The 26,806-nt window shown below is 59.5% G+C and overlaps 1 protein-coding gene across 2 annotated transcripts in view; it reads right to left on the reverse strand.

Moving 5' to 3' along the window:
* Positions 1-703: 703 nt before the first annotated feature.
* Positions 704-26,806, reverse strand: part of PPP1R1B (protein phosphatase 1 regulatory inhibitor subunit 1B) — a 29,440-nt gene continuing 3,337 nt past the window's right edge. Inside the window, exons 2-8 of one of the 2 annotated variants that reach the window (XM_045570808.1) lie at positions 9,300-9,393; positions 7,362-7,422; positions 7,038-7,060; positions 6,546-6,621; positions 3,071-3,271; positions 1,607-1,726; positions 704-1,519 (exon numbers count right to left, since the gene is read on the reverse strand). In XM_045570808.1, the coding sequence (XP_045426764.1) occupies positions 1,470-1,519; positions 1,607-1,726; positions 3,071-3,271; positions 6,546-6,621; positions 7,038-7,060; positions 7,362-7,422; positions 9,300-9,380 (612 nt within the window). In that variant the 5' untranslated portion in view covers positions 9,381-9,393 and the 3' untranslated portion in view covers positions 704-1,469. Of the gene's footprint in view, positions 1,520-1,606; positions 1,727-3,070; positions 3,272-6,545; positions 6,622-7,037; positions 7,061-7,361; positions 7,423-9,299; positions 9,519-26,806 lie in introns of those variants that run through there. The other variant, XM_036407876.2, reaches the window with a different exon arrangement.

Raw genomic sequence — 26,806 nt, forward strand, 5'->3', positions numbered from 1 at the left:
CGGAAGCGGGTGCTGCTGCTTAAGTTAGACGTGCAGAGGGTCTTCCTAGGCGTGGGGAATGGGAAGGGAGCTCCGGGTGTGGACTTCATTGGGCCACATGGGCCTGGCACAGTGGGAAATGGGGAACTTCCTGAAAAGAGGCCTGTGATGCCCAGAGAACAGGATTTGGAAAAGTCCACAATTTACTCTTGAAACACTTAGGTTTCCTTTCCTCCCCAGCCTCTTTCAGCCATCCCTAGCAGCACCTAGAATTTCTGTGATCATTCCTAAGGGTACCCCCAGCTTGTTTTCTGGAGGAAGGACTCCTAGACTAGAGGACTGGACAGTAGGGTCAATGCCCTGGCTCTTTTTTTTTTTTACATTTTAATTTATTTATTTTTAATCCTCAACCAAGGATATTTTTCCATTGATTTTTACAGAGAATGGAAGAGAGGAGAGAGAGAAGAGAAAGAAACATCGATGTGAGAGACACACATCAGTTGGTTGCATACACATCTTACCTGGGACCAGGGATCCAGCCTGCAACAGAGGTACGTGCCCTTGACCTGAATTGAACCCTTCAGTCCAAGGGCCAATACTCTATCCATTGAGCTAAACTGTCTAGGGCAAGGCCCTGACTCTTGGATGAACACCAACCAGGTCTTCCATATGAAGAGGGGACCTCCTCCCTTTGCTTTTCCCTGAAAAAAGGAGTCTCAGCACAGTTATTTACAAAGATTTATTACAGCAAGGAGCGGTTCAGGTCTGGAATCAGGGAAGAGGGGAAGGGGGCAGAGCAGCTACAGGACAGAAGAACCTGGCTCCCCTCAACATATGCCCCCTCCCCCCAGGATGTATACTAGGCGGCATTCCTGGCATCAAAGCACACACAAAACGCAACAAAGCAGGCTCTGCCAGTCCGTCTTCCAGGCACCCAGGCTAAGGAGTAGGGGTGATAGGGGAAGATTTCCAAAATGAAGACACGGTGGAGAAGGGTGCCTGAATCCTCAGCCCTGGAAGAAGCCAGTAAGACGGGTGGTGCCTGGGAGTCCCCCATAGGTGGGGAGGGGACGGAGAAGGATCTAGGGCACCTACAGGTTCTCTGTACCCCCCTTTCCTCAGACCTTAGGGTCCTGCCCTGTGGTTTTCCTGTGCCCAAGGGAGAGGGTCTGGAAGTAGAATTGTGAAGGATGGACCTTTGTCCCTCGATTACTAGATTTTCCAAGCAATTTCTCTCGCATCCTACATCCCACTGGGTGAATAGGGGGATAACTGGCAGGCGTAGGCATCAGGCAGCAAGTGCCCAGGACTCTGGGCATCAGCCAAAAGTGGGCAAACAAGCAAACACAGACCAGCTTTAGTCTTCTAGAAGTCAGAAGCCGCAGCCCTAGCGAGTGAGGGGAAGGGTAGAAAACAGGGTAGGGATAGAGGGTTTCTGCGGAACAGTGATGCCCCCTCCACTTCCTTCTGGGAGATGCAGAGCTGAGTGCCTATGTGCCAGGCTCAGGGTGGGCAGGGCGCTGTGGGTCTTCCCCAGGCTCTGCAAGACAAGCAGAAGAACTCAAGGCCTGAACACGCCTACCAAGATCCCAGCTCCGCCTCCCGGAGCCCCACTCCCAAGCCTCACCACTTGGTGCGGGGTCTCTCACTTGGTCCTCAGAGCTTCCATCTCTCTGGGGCTCATCCAGAGGGGGCGGACGCTCCCAGGGCCCCTCCAGACCCTGGCCGCAAGGTGTCTTCTGCCCAACTGGGGACGAGGGGGAAAAAGATGAAACCAGACTCTGAGTGTCCACCTGACTGTCCTGGGTCAGGAGTCGAGTCTCTGATGGCTGAGGCTAAGCTTTCTGAGGCCATCATGGTGTAGCGGAGAGAACCGTGGACTAGGACAGCTCTGCCAATGACTAGCCATGTGACTTGGATCAGCGGTCGCCAACTAGTGGTCCGTGAGGAAAGGTTGGTGACCGCTGACTTAGATAGTTCAGTTTATTACCTCTCTGAAGGGGATGGCAAAAGCAAAATTGTGTAGATGATCTTAAATAAGAAGGTAAGTAATACCTGCCTAACCCAGCACTGGCACCGGGGAGCCACTCTGGGAGCTGTGGCAATTGATATAGCTCCTCAGTAGTCTTGTCATTCAATCCACTGCCCCGTTGCATTTCTGGAGGGAACAATCTCCTCTATTCTTTCCACCTGTTCTGGAGGTTTCGGTGGGAGTTGACTTAACTAGCGCTTTCGCTCCCATGGCTGACGTCCTGATGGCCAGAGATGCAGAGAGAAGGCCCAAGACATTGTGTTTGGGTGTAAAGCCTGGGTACATCAAGCAGGGGTGATCAATCGTCTTCATCCCCATAAATACATGTGCACTTGGAGGAATAGATGTATGTGGTGCAGCCTTCCATGTCTGGGCACAGGACAAACAGCCATGAAGGTCTGGAGTCGTCCTGCCTAGAAATTCTCTGGGCCTTGGGGCCTTCTGTGGAAATTGTTGGGGCCCTGAGGCCCTTTCTGGGTCTTAGGCCTCTCTCTCTCTCCTCTCTTCCCAGGTAGCTGGGGTTGGAGGTGGGGTTGACCAGATGGTTCTTGAATCCTAGATTCACCATCTAGACACTAGAGGGCACCCTCTCATCCAGCTTAGGAAATAAAAGAGGAGAACCAGTCACAGAGTCCAGAAGAGGATTTAACCAGCCTCCCAACAGAGACCTCATCCCGTGTTCAGAAATGCAAGTGATGGGGACATTGGACACTCTTAGTCCTCTATGTCTGCATCTCCTTACCCCTCACCACCACGGAAGGGAAGTCCTTCCTTGGTCCAGGTGCAAAATTCATGTGGCCATGCCTTAATTCTCAGGGAAGAGAGGAAAATTGGGAAAAAGCTGATTGGGAGAGGGGCTGGGTCGATGTGAGCTCCCCAGGTGTCAGGAAAGGCTGAGTGTGAGGTATCCTGTGGGGTGAGAGGATGGGGAGGCCCTGTAGTGATTGCACTTTACACGTGGGAGGAACTGTGGCCTGGGAGGGGGCGCCCTAGGGCACTCAGGAGGACTGCACCTGGCCCACGGTGGTGGGGCCCAGCCTCACAGCCCCTTCAGCTTACCAGGCCCCCTGCTGCCCTTCAGGACTTCAGCCTGGCTGTCCTCCTCCTCCTCCTCTTCTTCATCGTCCTCCTCCTCTTCCTCCTCTCTTGGGTAGCCCAGCTCCCGCAGCTCCCCAAGCTCATCCTCCTCCTCCGAGGCCTGGTTCTCGCCCAGGTTGCTGATGGATTGCAGGTGAGACTCGGCAATGCGCTGCTGCACGGCTGCCACGGGGACATCCAGAAGGGCAGGGTCAGCAGGGCCCAAGAGCCAGCCCCTGCCTCCTTTCATGGGGCTGCATCAGAGCTCCCCCTCCCCCCAGGGGTCTAGGTCAAAGGCTGAAGGCTACAGGTCAGTCTGCTGTTGGGAGCAGGGCTGAAGCAGCAGGGGGTAGATGCTTGATCAGATTTGGCTCTTAAGCTGCTCAAAGGTGCTGGCCCCCCAGAGGCTGGCCCCCGACCAGAGGGTACCAAGCCGGACAAGACCAGGCGGGCACAACAGCAGCTTAACATTCCCTGGCTGGGAGCTTGCTTTTCCAAGGACCTGGACACAGTGTCCGGCAGCTACAATCCCAGGGGATTTGTCCCTTTCAGTTCCTGGGGACGTGCCCAGCCGGCTTAGGGCTCCCTGCTCACCCCTGTCGCCCTATTGTTGGGCTCGGTCAACACCCCCTGGCACTGCCCCATCGCAGGTGCCACTCCATGTACCTCTGCCCAGCCTCTCAGAGGTAGGAACAGTCCTGAGACCGCGGACATGACAGTCTGCAGCCCGTGAGTCTGTGCCTGGGGATGTGGCGTGCTCAACGCGGCCCCCACAATCTTGACCCACATCCCCAAGCTTCCAGCTCCCTCTGTGGTGACCTAGAAAGCGGCAAACACCACCCACCCCCCCAGCACCACCAAGGCCTGCTGGGATTGGGCCTAGGAAGGGAGCTGTGTGGGCAGTTGGAGACACATTTCCAGAAGATGGAAAGGGCCAGGTGGTTCGGAGAAAGGGGCGAGGGCTGGGGGGTTCTGGGAGGATGGCAGAGGATGAGGGGACACGGTGAGCCGCAGCTGGGGCAGAGGCCACCGGAGGCCAGGAGCTGGTGGGGTTTCAGGGCATTGGGGTCACTGAACTCCCAGCCCACAGACAAGAGGCTGGTGAGCTGAGGGCTGGGGTTACCACAGTTCCCTCTTGGTCTGCAGGCAGCCCCTCCCTCAGAAAGCCCAGAGGGGCAGATCCAGGCTGGAAACCTCCGGTGCAGTGAGCAGGGCACCGCAGTCCTGCCAACTCGGGGACAGGCACAGAGGGTGCATTGTGTGTGTGCTGCCCCGCCCAGCCCGGGGCCTCCCGCTGGCTCTGGGCGAGCTCCCCGGGCAATAAAAGCACAATAAATCGCCCTGCCCTGGCCTTGGGGACGCGAGGCAAAGCTCTGGCCTGAGCCAAGTGTGAGGGCCGGGCCTGGGAGAGACCCCCTCACGCCAAGACTCAGTGCTGGCCGCCCTCTCCCAGGGGCCTGGGCGTCTCCCCTGCAAACCCGACCCTGTTAGGGGCATTCTCTTGCCCAGAAAGGGGTGGAAGCCTCCAAAACAGTGCCCTTCAGGTACAGAGGGTCCTCTGAGGGCTGGAGGGAGGGGAGGAGGGAGGAGAGGAGGCGGCAGCTCCAGCAGCCTCCCTCTCCCCGAGCTGGAGGAGGTGAGCTCAGTTCGTGAGCCAGAGAGACAACAATCGGGGTGCGCAGAGCCAGTCTGGCACCGTGGGCCTCCGCGTGCTCGGCGCCCGGGCCTGAGCCTCTCAGGGCTCTCGGGTCTCCCCCTCCCACTGGTCTCCTTTCTGTCTCCATCACCAGGGCTCTGAAACCCACCCCCCACAGGTCTCCCTGTTAAACTCAACGGTCCCCAGCACAGACCCTGGCCTGCCCGCCCCTGTCCTGGCCCATCCCACTACCCTGCTTCTCCCCACTCTGGCTCTCCCAAGGCGCGGTCCAGAGGGCCGGGGGGCCGGGGGGCCGGGGGGTTGGGGGCAGTCTCTGGCCAGTGCAGAATGCCAGCGAGCCGTGGCCCACCCTCTTCCCCAGCCTCTGCCTCGTGCTCACAGGCAGGAGCACACGGGATGGCTCTGCCTCGTCTCCACCCGCCGCCCCCACAGCCCAGGGCAGGGCGGAGAGCCGGCTTCTATTCTCTCCTCAGAAGATGCCACCCACACCCCACTGCTGCTTCCGGGGGCAGCTTCCCCACGTCCCTGCAGGCGGGCAGTCCTTCCCGGGGCTGGACCACACTGCAGCTGGCTGTCCCCTCATCTTCCTGTCCTGACGGAAGAGGAGGGGCCCCTGCCCGTCTCTCCTCTCCTCCCGGCCTCTCCTCCTGCTCCCAACCCCGGCAAGCGGCGGACAGGTGTGCGGTGGCCCTAGGCTAGAGCTGGGAATTCATTAAACCCGCCAGGAGGGAGCTCTGCACCCTTCCCACACCCTTCCGGTCCTCCTCCTCGGTCCTCCTCCTCTGTCCGTGGGAGGAGGGGGCCGCCAGGCAGGAAGGGCCCAGGCCGGAGTGGAGGGGGGCGTGGGAAGGCCTCCTAAGGCTGAGCAAGGACCTGCCCGCACTCCACTCCGCCCCTCCAGGTGTATCTCCCACAGCTGTCCACTTCCGGCCAGGTGGCAGGCGATTTCACACCTCCTCCCCTCCACACGCCCTCTTCCTGGAATGCTGGCCCGGGCCTGACCAGCCAGGTGAATTCCTATTCATCCTTCAAATGCAGAGGGAGACATCCTCTGCTCTGTAACTCCCTGACCCTTTGAGGGGAGGAGCCAAATCTCACTCGGTGCTGGGCTAGAGAGGGGCCTGCCTTCTAACACAGAAAGGAGAAGCGGGGAGAGGCCCTGGGTGCAGACCTGGGCGGATGGTAGTGAACGGGAGAGGGGAGTGAGGGTGCAGCCAGAGGAGGAGGTGCCCTTTGGGGGGGGGGGGGTAAAGGGGGGACGGCGGCACCTGCAAAGGGGAGTTTGCAGCTCAGTACCTCCCATAGGTGCCCACTTGTTATCTTAGGTCACCTCTTCTCCCCCCGCCCCCACAGGCACCCTTCCCAGCCTCTGGACGCCTTCATTTTTAAATCTTCAACCGTTGATCATTTTTAATTGATTTTTAGAGAAAGTGGAAGAGAAAGGGAAAGACAGAGAGAAATATCGATGTGAGAGAAACATATCAATTGGTTGCCTCCTGCATGTGCCCTGACGAGGGCCCAGGCCGGGGAGAATCCTTCAGCCCAAGTACGTGCCCTTGACCAGAATGGAACCTGGCACCCTTCAGTCCCCAGGCCGATGCCAAACCGGCTAGGCTGGGCACCTTCTTTTGCACAAGACAAATTAGGACCGAATTGGTCTCTAAGTAGGGCTTGGGGGAACACAAGACAAACACCCCCCACACCCACTGACAGAAGCTCAACACTTCACCTCCCTCCCCGGGTCAGCCAGTGCCGGGGGCCACAGGGCGGCCGGACTGATGGATGGGTGGGGGACAGTACCTTTCAGCGACGGGGGCGTGTAGGCACAGGGGTTGGATCTCTTCGATTTGAGGTGGTGCCCCTCTCCGGAGGCTCTCTGCCCAGGAAAGTGCCAGGTTAAAGAGGCTCACCCTTCCCTGCCCCCTCCCTGCACCCATCCCCCCCATAGCAACCGGGGCAGCTGGTCTAGCCTCTGCTGATGGGTCTGGGTGCCCCTCAGGTCCTGCCCCGGGCTGAGGGCACCCCACGGCTTTGGAGGGGCCTCCTTAGAGCTGTGGCCTGGCTCAGGGCGGGGAGCCTAGGTCCTGGAGGCCTCACCCCAGGCTGAGCAAACACCAGGGCCGAGGAGGATCTGCTACACTACACACCGGGCTCCGGGCATTCCCGCCCGAGGTGCTGACTGAAATGCTGATTGATATGCTAATGTGTCCTCTTGGGTGGTACCCGGCCTCAGCAGGGAAGTCATCCCCGCCAGCCCACCCATCCCTCCTCCCAGCGGCCCCGGAGACTCACCTGGTGCGGGGAGGCCTCCTCCTCTGAGGAAGGCCATCCGGGAGCGCAGGGAGGAGGAACAGGGAGGAGGAAGGAGGGGGAAGAGAGAAAAGGAATCGGAATTACTCTCCCCAGAGGGCCAGGCCCAGGAGCGGGAAAGTGTGCCCTTTCCTTCCCGGTGTTGGGAGGTGCCTGTCAACAAATGAACCGGGGAGAGCTGGGCTCCCAGACTTTACCCGCTCCCCACCCTCCCGCTCCATCGCCTCCTCCTGGCCTTTGGCAAGGGCCCCGAGACGGCACCAGAGTTGGGGTGGGGCCGGCCGGGGAGGGCGGGAGGGGGCCCACCTGGTGAGGAGTGCTCAGAGAGCCGGAACAGCATGGCAGGGGTGGGTCTCCGGCGCCGGATCTGAGGAGGTGAAGAAAGAGGTGGGGGGAGGAGGGAGGACGGGGCCGACACCTGCAGGCCTCCCCCTGCACTCCCCGTCCTTCTCCCCCCCACCCCCCTCAGTCAGCCGGGAACAAACTGTGCTTCGGAGTCCCCCGGGAACCTTTGCATCAAAGCCTGTCAGAGCTGACAGGAGCTCCATAGCTCACCCAACCCTCACATTCCACTCAGGTGAAAACCCAAGGCTCAGAGAGGTTTAGCAGCGTGCCCAAGGCCACACAGCACACATCGAGGCAGAGGAAGAATGAGAGAAAAACCTGTCCCTGACTCTCTGCCTTGCCCATCCCACTCCATGGCTACTCCACAGTGGGCATCTCCCTTTCTACCTGCCCTATAAGGCCCTTCCTCTCCCCCTTTTTTTTTTTTTAAGACTTCGGGCCTGGGGAACCGAAGCTGGCGGTGGTGCGCCATGGGCCATGGCACCACGTGGCCCTGCCCACCTAAGGTCAGCTCAAGGGCTCCCGAGAAACTGGATCCAGCTGCAGAGGGAGGCTGAGCCGGGCACTGCGGGCACCGAGGCTCAGTGCGGGCCTGAGCTGCAGACCACAGGGGCCTGCGGGTGGGTATTTCTGGGGGCCTCTGTCTGGGCCCCTCTGGCAATCTCTCTCAGGCTGTGGAACTCTTGGTCCGTCATAAACAACCACAGCCCTAGCCTGTCTGGCTCAGTGGATAGAGCGTCGGCCTGCAGACTGAAGGGTCTCGGGTCCCATTCTGGCTAGAGCACATGGCCGGGGCTGTGGGCTCGATCCCCAGGGTTCTCTCCCATCATTGACGTTTCTCTCTCTCCTCCTCTCTGAAATCAAATATACTTTTTTTCAAAAGTTAAAAAGAAAAGAAGAAATCCAGTGAGATTGTCGACATCATAAACAACAGCAACAAAAACCACACACACAAACAAAACAGAAAACAAAATGAAGAGTCGCCTCCTCAGTACCTGAGCCACGCAGAATAAATAGTGAGGGCGTGGGGTGGAGGGGGCACAGAGCCCGCCCGGGCACTGCCCCCGCCAAGCGTGGCAATCAGACCAACTGTCAGTTAATTAGGTCCCTCCGAGCTCCAGGGAGAGCCACAGAGAACCAGGTGAATGAAGCTGTGGCTGCCACCTCCCCTGCCAAGCTCCCGCTCTGCCCTGCACACCCAGAGCTGCGGGCCTGGGCCCCGCGGGAGCCATGGCCCCTGTCTCCCCCAAAACGGCGTGGCCCGGCTCCCTGCCCCGTTAGGGCCCAGTGCGACTGAGCAACAAGTGAATGGGCCAGGCTGCGGGGGGGGGGGGGGGGGGGGGCGTCCTCTCCCTCCTGCCCCCTCCCCACCTTCCGAGGCCTCCAGCCTCCAGGGAGGCCCTCCCAGCCCCAGCAGTCCCTGTGGACAGGTCAGGCTCCTGGGATGAGGGGTCACCCCGCCCATGTGGTGGCTCCGTCCGGGGCCTGACAGCAGGAGGCTCGGGGGACCCCCCCCCCAAAGCAGACAGGATGGGACAGCGGGGCCGGGGGCTCCGCTCTAGGTCCGGGGACAGGAGGCCAGGTTGGTCACTCTGACCGGCCGGGCCCGGGGGGCGGGCGGTGGCTGGTTGGGAGGACCCTGTGCAGGGTCCGGGGGACAGTCCCCTCCCGGGGCGGCCCGGGCCGCCTCTCCCGGAGTTCTGGGGCGCGGGGTGGGGATGGGGCCCCCGGAAAGTTGCACGTGTCTCAGTGAACTTCAGCCCCGCCGGGCGGAGACGGCGCGGGGCTCTCCGCACCCCCGGCCCCAGCCCAGCGGACCCCGCGGCGCGGGGCGCAGGGGAGCCGGGTGCGGGTGCGGGTGTATGTGGGGGGGTGCTGCCGGGTGGGGGCGCCCCTTACCATCTCCACCTGGCGGGGGTCCAGCTGGCCGGGCGGCGCGGGCACGGAGAACTGGATCTTCTTGCGGTCCTTGGGGTCCATGGCGGCAGGGGGGCGGCGGCAGGGGTGCGGACTCCGGTCCCGGCGGCGCTCCCGCTCGGCGGCCGCTGCTCCGGGCGGTGCGGGGGGTGCGAGGGGGAGAGGAGGAGAAGGAAGAGGAGGAGGAGGAGGAGGAGGAGGAGGAGGAGGAGGAGGAGGAGGAGGAGGAGGAGGAGGAGGAGGAGGAGGAGGAGGAGGAGTGTGCGCTCTGGCCAAACCCCGGCGAGGGCACCGGGAGGAGGGTCGCCGCCGCCCGCCCGCTCTCCGGCCCGGGATCCGCGCGCCCCGGCCCCGGTGCCGCTCCCCGCGCCCCGCGCTCCTCCTCCCCTCGCTCCCGGAGCCGCCGGTGAGCCTCTGCCGCCCCGCGCTGCCTCTACCTCCCTCTCCCTCCGGAGTCTCCCCGCCCCGGCCTCCCTCCCCGCCTCTCCCCTCCCCTCCCCGCCCCCCGCCCCGCGGTCCGCCCGGCGCTCACCTGGCACTGGCGCCGGGGCTGGGGGCGGGCTCAGGGGGCCGCGGCCAATGAGCGCCCAGAAGCGAGTTCTCCCCGGGCCGGGGAGGGGTGGGGGGTGGGTGGTGGGGGGGGTAGAGGGGTGTGACCAGGCCGGGGAGCAGGCTGGGGGCCCCCTGCCGTCTCCCCAGAACTTGAAGCTGCATTATTGATGGAGTCCAGCGGGGAGGATGAAGTGGGAGGCTGAGGGGGGAACTGGGGGGGGGGGGGGGGGGCAGAGGTTCAGCGGGGACTCTGGCTTTAACCCCTACGTGGCCTGGGCACTTGGAGTTTTGCGGGGAGAGTGCCCCCAGCATGTCACGCTGGGAATGGGGGTGTCCTGGAAAGAGAGGGAGTGTGTGTGGGGGGGTGCGTGGGAGGACACGTGTCAGTCATCCTGCAGGGAGTGAGAGTGTGAGTGCCTATAGCCGGGGAGTGTGTGTGTGTGTGTGTGTGTGTGTGTGTGTGGTGGGGGGTGCATGCTAGTCTGTAAGTGTGTCAGAGTGTCACGGATGCAGTGTGAGTGGCAGGGAGTGGGTGGGCTGTGAGTGTGTGAGGGAGGGTGTGGGTGAGGGGGAGGCTGTCAGAGGCTGTCAAGGTGATGAGCATGGGTGTGCCAGCTCACAGGGGGGCGCTGGATCCGCAGCTCCAGCCGGGGCAGGGGAGGGATGGGGTGTGATCCTGTACGAGGCGGTGTCTTCACGTGTCTCCTGCCTTTTCTCCCCAGACCGAATGGGAGGGAGGCAGAACCAGCCCAGGGGCACAGAGCTGGGGGTGTTGGGGGGCTGCCTGGGCTGTACACACGTGCTATCACGTGTGAGTTCTGTGCGTTCCAGAACACAGCGGAGGGGAGAGGGGTGTGCTCATTTCTGAGGTGTGAGCCCTTCCCTCGCGCTCTCTCCCTCTCTCTCTCTCTCTCTCTCTCTCTCTCTCTCTCTCTCTCTCTCTCTCTCTCTCTCTCTGTGTGTGTTAGAGGGGCAAAGAGGAGGCCCCTGGCCCTGCAGGTGCACTGTCCCTGTGGATCTGTCCAGGCCCTGGGCGTCTGCAGGAGCCATGTTTCGCTCTGCAGGCCTGTGGGTGAGGGTCCGAATGCCTCTCTCTGGGCCCACCGGGTGCGTGTGTAGAAGCGTACCTGGTGCGCATCTGCCTGGGTTCTGTTTGTGTTGGCCACGTTCTCCCTGGCCGCATGCAGGTCCGCATCAGTCAGCAGCCCTCCCCGCACCTCCAGCAACTTTTCCACTGTAGCCCTGGCTGCCGGTCCCGGCAGAGGCTGAGCCGGGGACAGGAGGCCTGAGGAGGCCTGGCATTGGGGTCAGGGGCATGTTGTGCCCCAGAGTCAGTGTTCGCTCTGGGGGTGAGAGTGGCAGGAGGACAGAGCTTTTGCTCTCTGACCCGAAAGCTCTGGCTGCTCAGCTCCACACCCCTCAACCCCGGGCCTGGCTCGGGTCCGGCTGTGTTTGTTGACTTATATGCTTGTTGGGAAACAGCCGGATGCCAGGCTGCTGGCCCAGGGGTGTGGGCATCTCTGGCAGCCCCTGGCCTGGCCCAAACCCCCTTCCAGATGGGGTGTGGCGGGGAGTGGCAAAGGCCAGTTTGGCAGCACCTTGCGAGGGTAAATAAGGAGGTTCTGAAAGTCAGAGGAACATGACCGGTCAGGCCAGGCAGTAATCCGAGTGGCCGCTGGGCCGGCCGGGGAGGGTGAGGGGCTGGTGGCCTCCAGTGCTGGCGGGTGGGAGGAGCCTGAGGTGGGATAAAGGGGTCAGAGGGCAGCTGGGCAGGCGATGAGAGGTCAGGGACAAGGGGGGGTCACCACTAGTTGCACCTTGGAGCCCATGAGAGCTGAGATTGGGGACCACACGGCTGCGGCTCATGTGAGCCGGGAGGACTTGTTTGTGGAGGCTCTGCCAATGGCCTCAGAGCCTGGGAGGCCAGCAGCAGGAAAGGCCCCGGACCCCTGACCCAGGCTGGGCAGCTGGGAAGGGAGACTTCCCTCGCAGCCCGGCCTGGGAGATGGAGCGTTTGGGATGGAGGGGAGGGTCTGCACCCTCTTCCCCAGCCTTTCTGGCACCCACGGCTCTGGCTGCTAAACCCTGGGGTTAAGAGGGGTCGGCAGGCCTAGCTGACAGGTACAAGCACAGGGACAGACAGACAGGGAGGAGGAGGAAGGGAAGGAAGGATGACAGAGATAGGAGGGGAGAGAGGGAGAGGGAGAGAGAGAGAGAGAGAGAGAGAGAGAGAGAGAGAGAGAGAGAGAGAGAGGAAGGGGGAAGTAGAAAAAAGGTGAAAAGAGAGAGAAAACCCATGTGAGAGATGGAGAGACAAAGGGAGGAAGAGAAAGCATCACGACAGAGAGGCAGGAGACAGAGATGGAGAGAGAACAAAAATAGCTCAGCATTAAGATAATTGCAGCTCACAGCTCTGCCCTCCGCCAGGAATTAAATGAGGTTTTATTACTTTGATTTTTTTCTCTCTCCTGGATCCTACGCGACTTCTCGAGAACTTGGGGAAAGTTTTTCAGGTGGGCGGTCAGGTGGTGGGGGCTGCGTGGGCGACAGAGGAAGGGAACAGGACTTCTGGGAGCTGGGGGAGGCTTGGGGAGCGGCAGGGAGAGTGGGGAGGGGCGGGGAGGGGAAGGGAGGGGAGCCTGTGTCAGGCGCATCCGAGGGGCTGAGAACCAAGGGGCCAGGGTGACCTGCATTCTCTTTGACTTAGAATTAATCATATGCAAATGAGATGTAAAAAGAATATGCACTCTTTGGGTATTATTCTTGAGTTAGAAGCACAGTCGATTAGGCCCAAGGAACAAATTCAAGGCCTTGTTTGACTTAACTAGTTGAACTTTGGATCTTCCTACTCGAACTGACAAAAGAGTCTTATCACAGGCTGACTATTGATGTACAATAGGTGTATGCTCACTATTTTTTTAAAATATGTTTTATTGATTTTTTTTTTTACAGAGAGAAAGGGAGATAGTTAGAAACATCGATGAGAGAGAAACATCAATCAGCTGCTTCCTGTACGCCCCCTCCTGGGATGTGCCTGCAACCAAGGTACATACCCTTGATCAGAATCTAACCTGGGACCCTTCAGTCCACAGGCTGATGCTCTATCCACTGAGCCAAACCGGTTAGGGCAAAGCACACTATTTTAAAAAAGATTTTTAAATTGATGTTTTAGAGAGAGAGGAAGGGAGACGAAAAGAGAGAAACATGGAACCACAACCCCCTATCCGGAACCTACTGGGAATCGAACCAGCAACCTTTTGGTGCACAGGACGACGCCCAAACAACCCAGCCCCTTCGGCCAGGGCCTGAGCACACTATGATGAGCGCACAGTTTCTCTTCACATCACTGCCTGGTGCTGGCCACCAGTGCCTGGCACAGGAGAGGGGCTGCATTAACTGTCTCTGGAAGGTGAATGAGGGAGGGTGGCAGGAGCCCTTTGCCCTGTTTCTCTATGGGGAGAATGGACAATCAGGAACATTCTATTCCTTCCCCCAAGCAAGACACAGTCTCATGGACTGAATATAAACTGGGGAGCTGGCCCTAACCGGTTTGGCTCAGTGGATAGAGCATCGGCCTGCAGACTGAAGGGTCCCAGGTTTGATTCTGGTCAAGGGCATGTACCTTGGTTGCAGGCACATCCCCAGTAGTGGGTATGCAGGGGGCAGATGATTGATGTTTCTCTCTCATCAATGTTTCTAATTCTCTATCCCTCTCCCTTCCTCTCTGTAAAAAAAAAATCAATAAAATATATTTTTAAAAAAGAACAGGACAGCCGAAACCGGTTTGGCTCAGTGGATAGAGCGTTGGCCTGCGGACTGAAGGGTCCCAAGTTCGATTCCAGTCAAGGGCATGTACCTTGGTTGCGGGCACATCCCCAGTAGAGGTTGTACAGGAGGCAGCTGGTGGATGATTCTCTCTCATCAACGATTCTAGCTCTCTGTAAAAAGTCAATAAAATATATTTAAAAAAGAAAAAAAAAAAGAACAGGACATTGTGAACATCATTCATTCATAGGGTCACTAGGAATCAGAGCTGAATCAATTGCATGAACACACACACACACACACACACTCGCCCCAGCCCAGTACAGGGCTCCAGGTAGGTCATCAAGAAAGTTCCAGCTCTAAGGATGCAGTCTGAGAATAGCCAGCAGGTGGCAGAGCCGGCTAGAGTTTGGGCTGACCTGCTGGCACTTTGAGACCGTAGTTAGGCATCACACCCATGACCTTGGCACGACTGAGTTGAACACAGCTGGCTGGGTTGGCATGAGGCAGCTGGAAGGGATGCCCCAGGAAGCCCTGGAAGCAAACTTAGAGAAGCTGGGGAGCACTAGCTGGGCGCACTGGGGCGTCTTTCCCTGACCCTGGTGGTGGTGGTGGGCAATGGGGGGATGGTGGGGAGGAGTGGACAGGGTACCCTTTCAGCAGGGACAGTGGTGGCTCCAGGACAGGCAGGCAGTCATCCGAGACTTCCACTCACACACTCATTCATTCATCCTTTTGCTCATTCAATAAATTCCCATTGGGTGCTTTAAACACACACACACACACAGACACACACACACACAACTTTATTGAGTTAGAATTTATATACAATAAAATGTACCAATCTTAAATATACATTTCTATGAGTTTTTGGAAAATTTATAGCATATAACCACGATCACAATTCAGATATAGAGCATTTTCATCACCCAAAAACATTCTCTTTTGCCCCATGCAAATCAACCGCCCCTCCCCTCACCGGGTGTAGCATTAGTCTTAGCACACTATTTTGAGACATATCCTTCCCACCATCTGTCTTTGCACCATCATCTGCCTGCCATAGTGCCCAGAATACAGTAGGCACTGCATGCTGTGGAGGGGATGGATTGGGAAATGAATGAATGGATGAATACGTAAGTAAAAGACATTGACTACAATGCATATACAGAGGCACTTACTCTCTGCTGGGCACTGGGCTAGGCCCTTTATATACACACTGGTGGTGGCCCGGTGCATGAAATTTGTGGGCATTAAAGGGGAATTAATTAGAGGAAATGTTTTATTTATTTATTTTTAAAATATATTTTATTGATTTTTTACAGAGAGGAAGAGAGAGGGATAGAGAGTTAGAAACATCAATGAGAAAGAATCATCCATCAGCTGCCTCTTGCACACTCCCTTCTGGGGATGTGCCCGCAACCAAGGTACATGCTCTTGACTGGAATCGAACCTGGGACCTTTCAGTCTACAGGCTGACACTCCATCCATTGAGCCAAACCGGTTTCGGCTAGAGGAAATATTTTAATATTGCTATTTGGCTTTTCTCTATAATAGAAGTGTCTGAGATGAAAGAAAATTAGTAAAATGTATATGAAAATCTTCCTTCTGTCCAGGTCCGGGGCACACCATGGGAACCAGAGTCAAGTTCCTGCCCACCCATATGCACCTCAAAATCAAGCGAGACCCAGACCCAGTGGCCCCATCCCCATTGGGCTAGATCCAGAACAGACCAGCCCCAACCCTGTCAAGCCCCACCAGGTTGGGAGCTCAGCCTCAGGTCCCTGTTGATTGCTCGCTAAGGCTCATTACGGGAACTTGGCCTCCACCGTGGGCACAGTCCTCTGTGTTACGGGATCCCCGCTCTGCTGTGGGCACAGCCATGTTGTGTTATGGAATCCCTGCCTCCACTGTGGGTGCAGCCATCTTGTTACAGGGTAATGGTCAATTTGCATATTCCCTCTTTATTAGATAAGATTACTTTATTAGTATCATTCCATTTTACAGATGAGGCAAATGAGGCCAAGAATCTTCTTTTAAAAATATATTTTATTGATTTTTTACAGAGAGGAAGGGAGAGGGATAGAGTTAGAAACATCAGTGAGAGAGAAACATCCATCAGCTGCCTCCTGCTCACCTCCTGCTGGGGATGTGCCCGCAACCAAGGTACATGCCCTTGACTGGAACCGACCCTGGGACCCTTGAGTCTGCAGGCTGACGCCCTATCCACTGAGCCAAACCGGTTAGGGTGAGGCTCAGAATCTTTTGCCTAGACCCACAGCCTGGGTTCAAACACAGACAGTCTGACCCAGAGCTCTCCCTCTTCACTGCTGCCTTTAATACATTCAGGGTGGGGAAGTGGAAGATTGCCTGCATGTACCGCCCCACCTTCTCCCTTGCTCAGCGTTGGAGGGGGTTTCTCTCTTGCCCAGCCTCCTTTGGACTCATCTGGGGACGGCGGAAGCGGGGTGGTGGGAAGCAGAAATCAATGTGCCTAGGCTGCCCTCTGGTGGCAGATACGAGGACAGCGGTTTCTCTGCTTTCTGGCGCCCCCAGGTGGGGTGTTGCTGAGAAGAACGAACAAGCCAGCAGCCCACAGCCCGGGCAGCCTCAGCCACGGGCACCTGGAGACTCCCTGCTCTGGCCACTGCCTGGTGCCCCCAGAGGTGCCAGCTGAGGCTGCCCCTGAAGAATGCCAGCTGCCAGAGCCCGCCGCCTCCCACCCCCTCCACCAGCCTCACACACACTCCAATCCCGGTCCAGTCGGCTGCTTCCATTCCCTGAAGAAGGGGCCCTAAAGTTAAAACAGCTGTTAATTTATAAACCAATTTTTCCGTGACTGCTTAATAAATCGCCAGCAGCTGCTCTGCCCCCTCCTCCTGCCCAGGCACCGGCCCTGAGGGCTGCATGGAGAAGCTCGGAGCCGCCAGCCTCCCCTCCTGCCTCCTCCCCCCAAGTCCCCAGCTTGCCCCCATTTTCCAGGGAAGTGGGTGGGCTTGGGGGAAACCCTGAGGAACCCAGCTTCTTTGGGTTTCGGTGGAGTGGAGAGGTGAGGATGGGTTTTCTTACCTAGTGGGCTGCAGCCTAAAGGCCGTCCCTACCCAGGCCCTACAGTCCCCCCCATCCCACCCCCACCCCCCCGTCTTCCCCCCCCCACACACACACACATACCTAGTCTCCCAGGCCCAGAGGTAGGTGTCTAAGGTCGCTTTAGTTCTGGGGAGATGAGGGTGTCTAGAATCCCTAGAGGAGGTAAGGGGACTCGGGGCTCATCCCACAGAGTGCTGGAATCTCAATCCCCATGTCAGGGTGGTCCCCCTGACACATGCTAACAACCCCCCGACTCTGCTGTTCTCCCAAGGGTGGGCTGGGGAGATGCCCACACACCCATCCCCAGGATAATGAGAGGAGGGATGCAGGCCTCCAGAACAGTCACTGTGCCCACCTCCCTCGTACAGAAGGCACCACAAAGACCCACCTGGCGGGACAGGCATGTTCTTTTTATTTATTTATTATTTTATTGATTTTTTAGAGAAGAAGGGCTAGAGAGAGAGAGAGAAACATCGATCTGCTACCTCCTTTATGCCCCCTGAGCCTGTGCCTTGACCACAAATCGAACTGACAACTCTTCAGTGCACAGGACGCCGCCCAACCCACTGAGCCACACCTGCCAGGGCCACAGCCATGTTCCTTCTCTTTCCATCTGCAAATTCCAAAGGCACTCAGGTGGAAAAGTCCTGCTGGTATTGTGATCCCTGACTCCTCAGGGCAAGGGGTCAACTTTGCCATGCCCCTGTAGGCACAAGGAGATCCATAGAAAAGGGGAAGTAGGATGGTAAAGCACACCAGGTCAGGCGTTCAAATCCCGGCCTCCCACTTACTAGCTTCATGACTTTGGGCAAGTAACTTAACCTCTCTTTCCTTCGATTGTCTCCGTTGATAAAATAGGGATAATTACAGAATTATGAGAATTAAACAAGTGTGTGCATATACAGTGCCTGGCACACAGGAAGTGCTTACAAAGTGACAATATTATCTTCCTGCCCCCTGCTGGATCTCCTGGGTCCCCCAGGTAGTAAATCGTGGGGTGGGGGTGTGCAGGAGATTTTCAGGGGGTAGGTAGTAGTATTGGGGACAAAATTAAGAAGAAAACCAACTAGGATTCCTGCGTTGTATGGTTCTGACTGGGTTTTCTCATTCTGGGCCTCTCTTCCACCACCTCCCCCATCCCTTCACCCCACCCCTCCCTCCTCTGGTAGCCACGCCCTCCCCCAGCCTGCTTCTGGGGAAAGAAGGGAAAGCTTACACACACTCCAACTCCAGGAGCCCCTGCCTCTTAAGAATTAAGTTCTGCCCAGTCGGTATAGCTCAGCGGTTGAGCATCATCCCAAGAGGCCGCCGGTTCGATTCCTGGTCAAGGCACATGCTCAGGGTTGTGGGCTTGATCCCCTGTGGAGGGCGGTTAGGAGGCAGACAGTCAATGATGTTTCTCTCTTTTCCATTTTTCTATCTCTCTATCCCTCTCCTTTCCTCTCTCTCAAAAATCAATAAACACATTAAAAAAAAATAATCAGTAAGTTCCTCCCACAGTCTGTCTAATGAAATCCTTCCATTTCTTCTCTTGTTCTCTAGTCCGTAGGGGCTAACCTTTCCTGCCCCACCCCCATGGTGATGGGGAGGCATCAGAGAGCCTGCCGGCCGTACCCTCCCTGTGCCCAGAGCAGTTCTGGGCCTTGGGCTCCCCAGCTTTATAATGGGGAGAATCCCAGAAGCTACCTCCTGGGTGTCGTACGGGTTGAACTTGACACTGCCCATGAACTGTGAAGTCCTTAGCATCAGGCCCGGCTCTCAGCAGGTGCTGAGGACACGGTGGCGGAAAGGCAGGTGGCAGAGGGTGGTGGAAAAGTGCCAGAGCTGGACTGTCTGGGGTCAAAGCCCACTCCACGACTCCCAGCTGAGTGACCTTGGCTCTTACCTTTTTGTGCTCCCATGTCTTCGTCCCTAAAATGGGGACTATACCAGAACCCACAATGGGGAGACACCTAGCGCTCTGGAAGAGTTCCCCAGCTAAGTAGGTGTTTGCCTGAATCCATAGCATTGTTAGTTGCTGTTACTATCATCTGCCCCCTCCCCGCCCCCCCCCCCCCCCCAGCACTGCTGCTCCTGGGCTCTGCTCCACCCAGGGGCTTGTTGATGGCAGAGGGTGGCAGGGGTGAGCAGACCCAGACTGGAGACCCTGGGGTTGGGGATCTGGGCTCAGGGCAGGTCTGCAGCCTCCACTTGCTCAGTGCGCCCTCCTTTGGCATCCCCTTAGCTCTGCTTTGGGCACCATCAGGAGGCACGCCCCTGCCTCTGTGAGTCAATGGCCCTGCACAGCAGCCAGCCTCCTCCCTCTGCCCAGGTCCTGACTACCTCCTGGAAATAACGCGGGTCCCGGGGGCCCACTCAAGCCCAGGACTGCTCTGCCAGGGTGCCAGCTGGTGCCCATGGGGGCGGGGCGGCAGTCTGATCATGTGGAAAGGGAAAGCTGGAGGCACCCCGAGCCTGGGAGGCCACCACCAGAGACAAGAAAGGACTGGGGCATCCAGGACAGCCTAGTAACTTCCTTCCCCTCCGGACAGACAGGGGTGAGAGCGGAGCTGGGCCTGTCCGGTGCCTCGGTAGCCTCTGCCATCCAGCAGGTGGAGACCTCACTTCTGTTTCCCTCCCCCTCCCCCCTGCCCCAAGGCCTTGGCTTTGGCCTCTCACGGCTCCTTGCCCTCTTTCCTTTCTTAAAGAAGCCGAGCTCAGCCTCCTCCTCCCCACCGGATTCTCTCCTTGGAAGCCTCAGAAGGACACAGGGGCGGGATAAAAGCAGACCCCTGCCAGGTCTGGGGCAGCATCCCAAACCCGCCCAGGGCGCCGACCCCGGAGTCTCCCCGCGCTCCCGCCCCCGCCCCTGCCCGCCGCCGCTGGCCCTTTAAGAGCCGCTCTGCGCGCCGCCGTCCCGGATCAGCCAGAGAGACCATTAAAATTTTATGCAGAATGAAAATGGGCCAGGTCTCCAGCTTCCTCGCTCCCATCCAATGATTTATTACTCGCAAATACCACAGAACTAATTAGTATAGTAATTAATTAATACGCATTTGCATATTTGCATGTGCAATTAGTGCAGTGGAGTGATTACTGGGAGGATGAGGGGCCCCGGATTGTCAGATGCGAGGGGGAAGTGGCCTGGAAAAGAGTTAGTGGGAATGAACTTTGTAGGGAGCGCGGGGCGGGGCGGGGCGGGCGGGGGCGCGGGGGGCGCCGGGCCCGGGCGCGGGGCCGCCCGCGGGGAGCGCCCGGCCCAGCCGGACCGCCGCCCCGAGGTGCCGGTCGGGGGTCGCGACCCCGGCGCCCCCCGGGCCCCCGCCCCGCCCGCCCGCCCGCCCCGCGCGTGGCACGGCTCCAGGCGGGCCTGATTGCTATGCATTGTGTTTCTTGTTGCGAGCGGCGCGCGGGATGGGGCTGGCACAAGCTGTCTCCCTGCCACGCGGCGGTGGCACCTTAAAGGGGCAGCGTTCTCTTCCCGCCGCCGCCGCCGCGGCCCCGGCCCCACCTCGGAGCCGCCTGCTGCACCCGTTTCCCAGAGGCGACCTTGGGCCCACGCCGGGCTCCGGGCTCCGGGCGCGAGGCGGCGGCCGGGAGGCGGCGCGGCCCCGGGGCGCGGGGCGCGGGGCGCGGGCGGAGGGAGCCCGGCGGCGGGAAGTCAGGCTGCGCTGGGCTCAGTGCCAGGCACGCGGCGGGGGAGGGGGGTGGTGGAGGGGGTGGGTGGAGGGGGAGGAGAAAACAGGGAGAAAGCTGGAGGAGAAGGAGAGAGGGGCAGGTCCCGCTTGGTGCCAGGTGCACCCTCGTAGGACAACTGCTCGCTTGGAATCCTCGCACAGGTTCTGTGAGTCGGGGCTCCTTGTACCCATTCTACAGACAGAACAGAACAGGCCAGTGATCACGTGGTGGAGCAGGGGTTCCAGCTGGCCTATCCAGCCCCAGGTGCTCCACGTGGTGCCAAGGGCCCGAGGAGAAAGTGGCATTTTCTTAGCAGACACCCGGGAGGACTTCCTGGTGGAGGAAGCGCCTCGCTGGGCCTGCAGTGCAGAGGCAGACCCCTGGAGACGCTGAGGGAAGGGAGATGCAGAGCAGAGGAACCTCATGTTTACTGTGACTGCCCCTCCCTGTAGGCAGGGATCCCCCACCCAGCCATCAACCCAACTGCAGAGACCAAGGGGCGCTGGCTCCTGTGCCTTGGGGGCTTCCACAGACAGAGGCCAGGCCTTATGCATCAGTCCTTCCAGGGGCACTCCTTCCCTCTCTTTTTCCGAGTGTGCTGGTCCCACAGGGCGGAGATCATGGGGTTTTGGAGAAAGGAGCACAGTTTGTCATAATGAATAAGAGCATGTAGATTCAGAGCCAGAGCTTGGTTCAGAGCAGGCTCTGCCACGTACTAGCTGTGTGATGTTGGCCTTAGCCATAACCTCAGCCCCTCGGAGCCTCAATGCCTTGTGTTTAGGTGGAGGAAATAGCAACCCCACCGTCAAGGCTGTGATGAGACTGGAGTGGGGGTGTCTGTGAAGCCAGGGCCGGCACAGATGGTGCTCACCAGTCACTATGGGTCACAGACCACACTGTGACAGAGGGCTCTGCAGCCCCGGGCCAGCAAGACCCCGGAGTAGGACTCGGGGTCCTAATTTCCAGTCCCAGCTCAGTTATTGGGGGACCCCAGGCAGGCCGCTCCCCTCTGAGCTCCGGTTTCTCTAAAATGGGGTGCTGGTCCCTGATGCTCCCACCCCTAGACTGTTCCCTCCCCTCCCATACCCACCTCGGCCCCTCAGGGTGGGGAAGCAGGGAGGCAGTGGCTGAGTCTCATTCACACTGTCCTGGGCTCCGTTCTCCCAGGGGCTGAGCCGGGAGGTCTCTGCTTAAACTGTGACCCCCTGTCCTGATGGATCACTTCCTGCGTGACCCCCACTGGGGGTGGAGCCCACAACCGGCAGGTGTCCTGACTGGGAATCCACCTGTGATCTTCTGGTTCCTAGGTTGATGCTCAACCCCTGACCCACGCCGGCTGGGCCTGGCTGTCCTTCCGGTCCCCCTGTCAGTGCTGGGGGAGAGGAGCAGGCGGGCAGCGGTCACTGCTCCCATTTCACAGGTGAGGAAGCATAGGGCCACTCGGTTAGACCACGGTGGCCCCCTGCTAAGCCCAGAACTGTTGGGACACCTTGCACTACCCCTTGGTGTGACTGCCTTCTGGTGTGGACTCCGGGTGGGGACAGGGGCAGCACACCCCGACTGCTCACTTGCAAAACGGACAAGAAAGGCAGAACAAAGAGGTGGCAATGAACAGAACCCCAGGCACAAATGTTAAGACATAAAGTCAATCGGGAACATTGGGCGGGATCAGCCATGTCTGGATGGGGCCTGGGCTGAGGCAGCATCTTCACACCTGTTGGCTCCTTTAACACAGTGGCCCATTTTACAGACCGGAAGCCCGACTTCCACGTCAGTCAGCGCTGGGATTGCCGGGAGGCTGATGGCGGAGGAGGGGCTCCTGTGGGCAGGTGGGTGTCCTGCCCTGGCTGCAGCCTTCCCTTTCTGGGGAGAACTGGCACCTCCTCAGACAGTGGCAGAGGCCTCGGTACCACGGCCGCTTGTTGAAGACACTCTATGTGCCGGGCTCTGGGCCTCGTTCCTGCCTTCCAGGAAGAGGCTGTCAGGGTGGGTCAGATGTCATGACCTATGAGGTGTGCAAAGGTCATGACCTATGAGGTGTGCAAAGGTCATGACCTATGAGGTGTGCAAAGGTCATGACCTATGAGGTGTGCAAAGGTCATGACCTATGAGGTGTGCAAAGGTCATGACCTATGAGGTGTGCAAAGGTCATGACCTATGAGGTGTGCAAGGGAGGGGCATCTAATCCAGAGAGACTTCCTAGAGGAGGTGACGTTTCAGCTTACAAGGTGGGAAAGGGTGGGGAGGGCATGGCTCAGGCGGAGGGGACAACCTGATAAAGGCTCACAGGCATGAGGCTGTGGACGTGGATGCAGGTAGAGCAGCTGAGGGGCAGAGGTCAAGACTGGGGTAACTGCCGAAACCAGTTTGGCTCAGTGGACAGAGCATCAGTCTGCGGACTGAAGGGTCCCAGGTTCGATTCCGGTCAGGGGCATGTACATCGGTTGCGGGCACATCCCTGGAGGGGGTGTACAGGGGGCAGCTAGTCAATGTTTCTAGCTCTCTGTCCCTCTCCCTTCCTCTCTGTAAAAAAATCAATAAAATATATTTAAAAAGAAAAGTAGAGAAAAAAAGACTGGGGTAACTGTCCAGGGAGAGTCGGACAGCAGCCAGGTCAGGGGTGTCCCTACGGCGCACGGCTTGATTCTAGGGGTTCTGGGAGCCTTAAAGGTGCCTTCCAGAGGAGGGGCGCCAGGCCCATCGACAGAGGGGTTCTGGGATACGGAGGTAGCTTTGGGGAGTAGCATCAGCAAAGAACAGCAGCTGGAGTGAGACTCAGTCTTGGACCTGGACCTCACCGCCCTACCCCTCAGGGGGTTCTTTCGCCCCATGCAGGGGGAAGGGGGGCGGGGCAGGAAGGAGAGGGGCGCCTGTCTGCTGAGAGGCATGGACCCAAACAGGGGTCAGCAGAGGCGGCCCCTGTCTCGCCCCCGGGTCTCCAGCTGGGCAGGAAGCACCTGTGAGGAGACACCATGGTGCCTGTGTGACCTCAGCCTTCATGCCCCAAGCCCTTCCTCTGATGGCCACTGGGAGGAATCTGTGACCCCCACCCCCATCCAAGTCCACCTCCCCAAACTGAAATTTGTGCAAAAGGCAGGAGGCGAGGGGGCTCTGGGCTGAACTGCTGAAGGAGGTTCTCCAGAGTACCCCAAACCCTCAACCAGCCAGGCAATAACACAAGCACCAACTCATCCGGCCTGTGCAACACTGGACTATTGAGAGATATCCACACCCTGGGGAAGTCAGGGAGGCAGATGGGTAAGTGATCCTTCACAAGGGTGGCAGTGCTGGGGCTGCCCTGCCCGGGGCAGTCCGGGAAGGCTCCCAGGAGGTGGTGTCCATCCAGGAACCGATTGACAAAAGGGAGACTCAGGGACCAGCACCCACCAGGAAAGGAACCTCTATCAGAAAAACGGGTCTCAGAAGCCAGAGTCAGAGGTTATGAGGCAAAGGCCACTCCACTTTGGGAGCAAGGGAATACTCCCAAGGGGGCTAGCTCTGCTGAAGGACCAGGAGGTTTACTCCCGCTCCCTTTGTCCTGGGTTGGGGGGGAAGAACGTCAAGGGTGCAGCAGGAGCCGAAACCGTTTGGCTCAGTGGATAGAGCATTGGCCTGCGGACTGAAAGGTCCCAGGTTCGATTCCGGTCAAGGGCTTGTACCTTGGTTGCCGGCACATCCCCAGTAGGGGGTGTGCAAGAGGCAGCTGATGGATGTTTCTAACTCCCTATTCCTCTACCTTCCTCTCTGTGAAAAATCAATAAAATATATATTAAAAAAAAAAAAAAAAAAAGGTGCAGCAGGAGTTTGACCAGGAATCTCCACACCACACCTGGCCCACCTTTGGGTGGGGCCTAGACCAGGGAGAGAAGCAAAGGAAGGGCCGGGAAGTCCAGGAGGTCCTGCTGGGGGTCAGGCCCGGAGGTAAGGCCCGGAGGTCGGCGGGAGGAGGGGGCTGCACCTCGCTGGCCCTCCCCTCCCCCTCCCCGGTGGCACCACCAGGCACGCAGCCGCACATCGCTCGTGCCAGCCCTCACCTCCCGGCAACGTCGCCGCGTTCGCAGCCCCGCCATCTGGCATGCCCGCCGCTCCGGCACTGCGGCGGCGGGGGAGGGGGCAGCGGGGCAGTGCCCACCGGAGCCGGGAGGAGCGGCAGGTCCCCCTCCCCCGACGTCCATGAGGACTCGAGGTGGGGCCGGGGATGGGGAGGGGGCAGGCGCTCCTGCCCTTCAGGTGGAGGCTTCCAGCATCCCCAACGATGGAGCAGGCACCGGCACCGTCTGGGCAGTGCCAGCCGGCCCCCTCCCCCCAGCACAGCCATTGCCAGGAGCGCAGCCGAGGGTCTCCAGACCCCGCCTGCCCCCCACACCGGCGGGGGGGTGGGAGAGCAGGCCGCCCCCCCCAGCCCCTGGCCCGCCCCGCGGGAGGCCCCGGAGAGGCTGTGGACTCGGCCCGGCGAGGGCCGGCTTCTCCTCCACCTGCCCCGCTGGGGGGGGCTCCTCCCGCGCCGCCCCGCCCGTCCTCTCAGGGAGGCGGCGGAGCCTTGCAGAGGTGGCGGCTGTTTATTTTGGTGGAGCCGGAGGGCAATGAGCGGTTCACAGAACAGCAGCCCGGGCCCGAGCGAGATTCCCCCGGACTGCGGAGGAATGCCCGCCTCCGCCCGCCCGGCCCGCCCCCGCACAGAGCCCTCCTGCCCCCACCGGCCCCTCCCGCCCTACCCCCCTGCAACCACCCCCTTCCAGCCCGCCAAGCCCGAGACTGCCCCAACCCCCTGACCCCTACCCCCTGACCCCCCCTCCCCCAGGCTCTGCCCCGCCCCTCAACCCCGCCCAGGCCCCGCCCCCGGTCCTGCCCCCAGGCTCCGCCCCAGCCCAGATCCCCTGGTCCCGCCCCTGCCCCTGCCCCTGCCCCATCAACAGGCCCCGCCCCTGGTCCCGCCCCTGCCCCATCAACAGGCCCCGCCCCTGCCCCATCAACAGGCCCCGCCCCTGGTCCCGCCCCTCCTCATGCCCCGCCCCCAGGCCCCGGCTGCACAAAATGGCCGCCGCCCCCCCTCAGGCGCCATTTTAGGTGCCCAGACTGTGGCCTACCCTGGGATGGGCTGTGACCCCATGGGGACCTCAGACCTGGCTCCCAGCGCCCCCCCCCCCGGGGAGGAGGGTGGGCAGCGGAGGTGGGTCTCCAGGCCTGGCTGTGGCCCCAGGCCTTTCCCCTCAGAGGCCGGGAGGCCCAGGCCTCTCCACTCCCTCCCGGTGCCAGGGAGGAGCAGATGGCATCCTGTGCCCGCTCCTCCTCCTCCTCCTCCTCCTCCACCGCCGGCCCGTGTCCCAGTCCCTGTGTCCCCGGCCCGTCCGGGCGGAGGGCGCAGAGGGCCGGCACCGGGCGCCGGGCACGTGCCGTGTGTTGTGCCTCCAGCCTGTCTGCGCATCCCACACGTCCCTCTGCTCCACTTTCCCGGGTTTTTATTGTCTCTTCTAAATAAAGTTGAAATGTGTTGAGTGAGAAAAACTTGTTCCATTTTTCTGAAGGAAGAAAAGACAGGGCAGGCAGCAGGCGGGAGGGAGGAAGGTCTGTGCTCCTGCGCCCCCCTCCCTACATTCCCCCCTCTTCTCCGGGGCCCAGCCCGTCCGCAGGTGACAGCGGACAGGAGCAGCTGCTGGGGCTCCCCTACCCCAAGCAACGTCCTGCCCTTTGCCCCTGCCTGGAGCGGGGTGGGGCGTGGGAGACTAGACCCGACCTCAATGTCCAAAGAAGGGGTCACTGGGTATCTTTCTACCCCAAGAATGATACTTGCCACCTGCAAGTTCTATGGAGATTCACTTACTCACCTGTTCATTCACCCATGAACCCAACAGAAACCCAGTTCCTACAGAGCCATTCTAAAAGCACCCTATAAAGCATCCCACATGTGTGTGGGGTGTGTGTGTGTGTGTGTGTGTGTGTGCACGAAACTAATATTGTAAAGCGTTTACCGTTTACAAGGCGCTTCAATAAAAAGGAGCGCTGGCATTTCTGAAGCCTCACTGTCGCTGGCCCTGTGCTGACCTCATTACATACATCATCCCGTTTAATGCCCACCACCGCCCTAGGAGGTGCAGCACAATTACCCATTTTATAGACGGGGAAATGGAGGCTGCGAGATGTGACGGGACTTGCTCCAGGCACTCAGCCTTCTGGAAAGCTGGGGAAAGAGGGCTTGGCCAGGAACCAGAGCCCAAAGCATGTCAGGCCACCAGAATGCCATACAACTGTGGGGGCTGGAGTAGGGCCCCGTGTCCGGATTGGAGACTCCGCCCCTTGGGGCAGTAAAGCTCCGCCCCTCCTCAGGCCCATCCTCCTTCCCTCTCCGCAGTGGCCAGAATGCCCCAGCCCGGCTGCTATAGGCAGGGTTCTACGTCCCAGACCCACACCCATGGGCGGAGCAAGCTCAC

Source organism: Pipistrellus kuhlii, unplaced genomic scaffold (assembly GCF_014108245.1).
Source record: "Pipistrellus kuhlii isolate mPipKuh1 unplaced genomic scaffold, mPipKuh1.p scaffold_m20_p_37, whole genome shotgun sequence".
NCBI lineage: Eukaryota > Metazoa > Chordata > Mammalia > Chiroptera > Vespertilionidae > Pipistrellus > Pipistrellus kuhlii.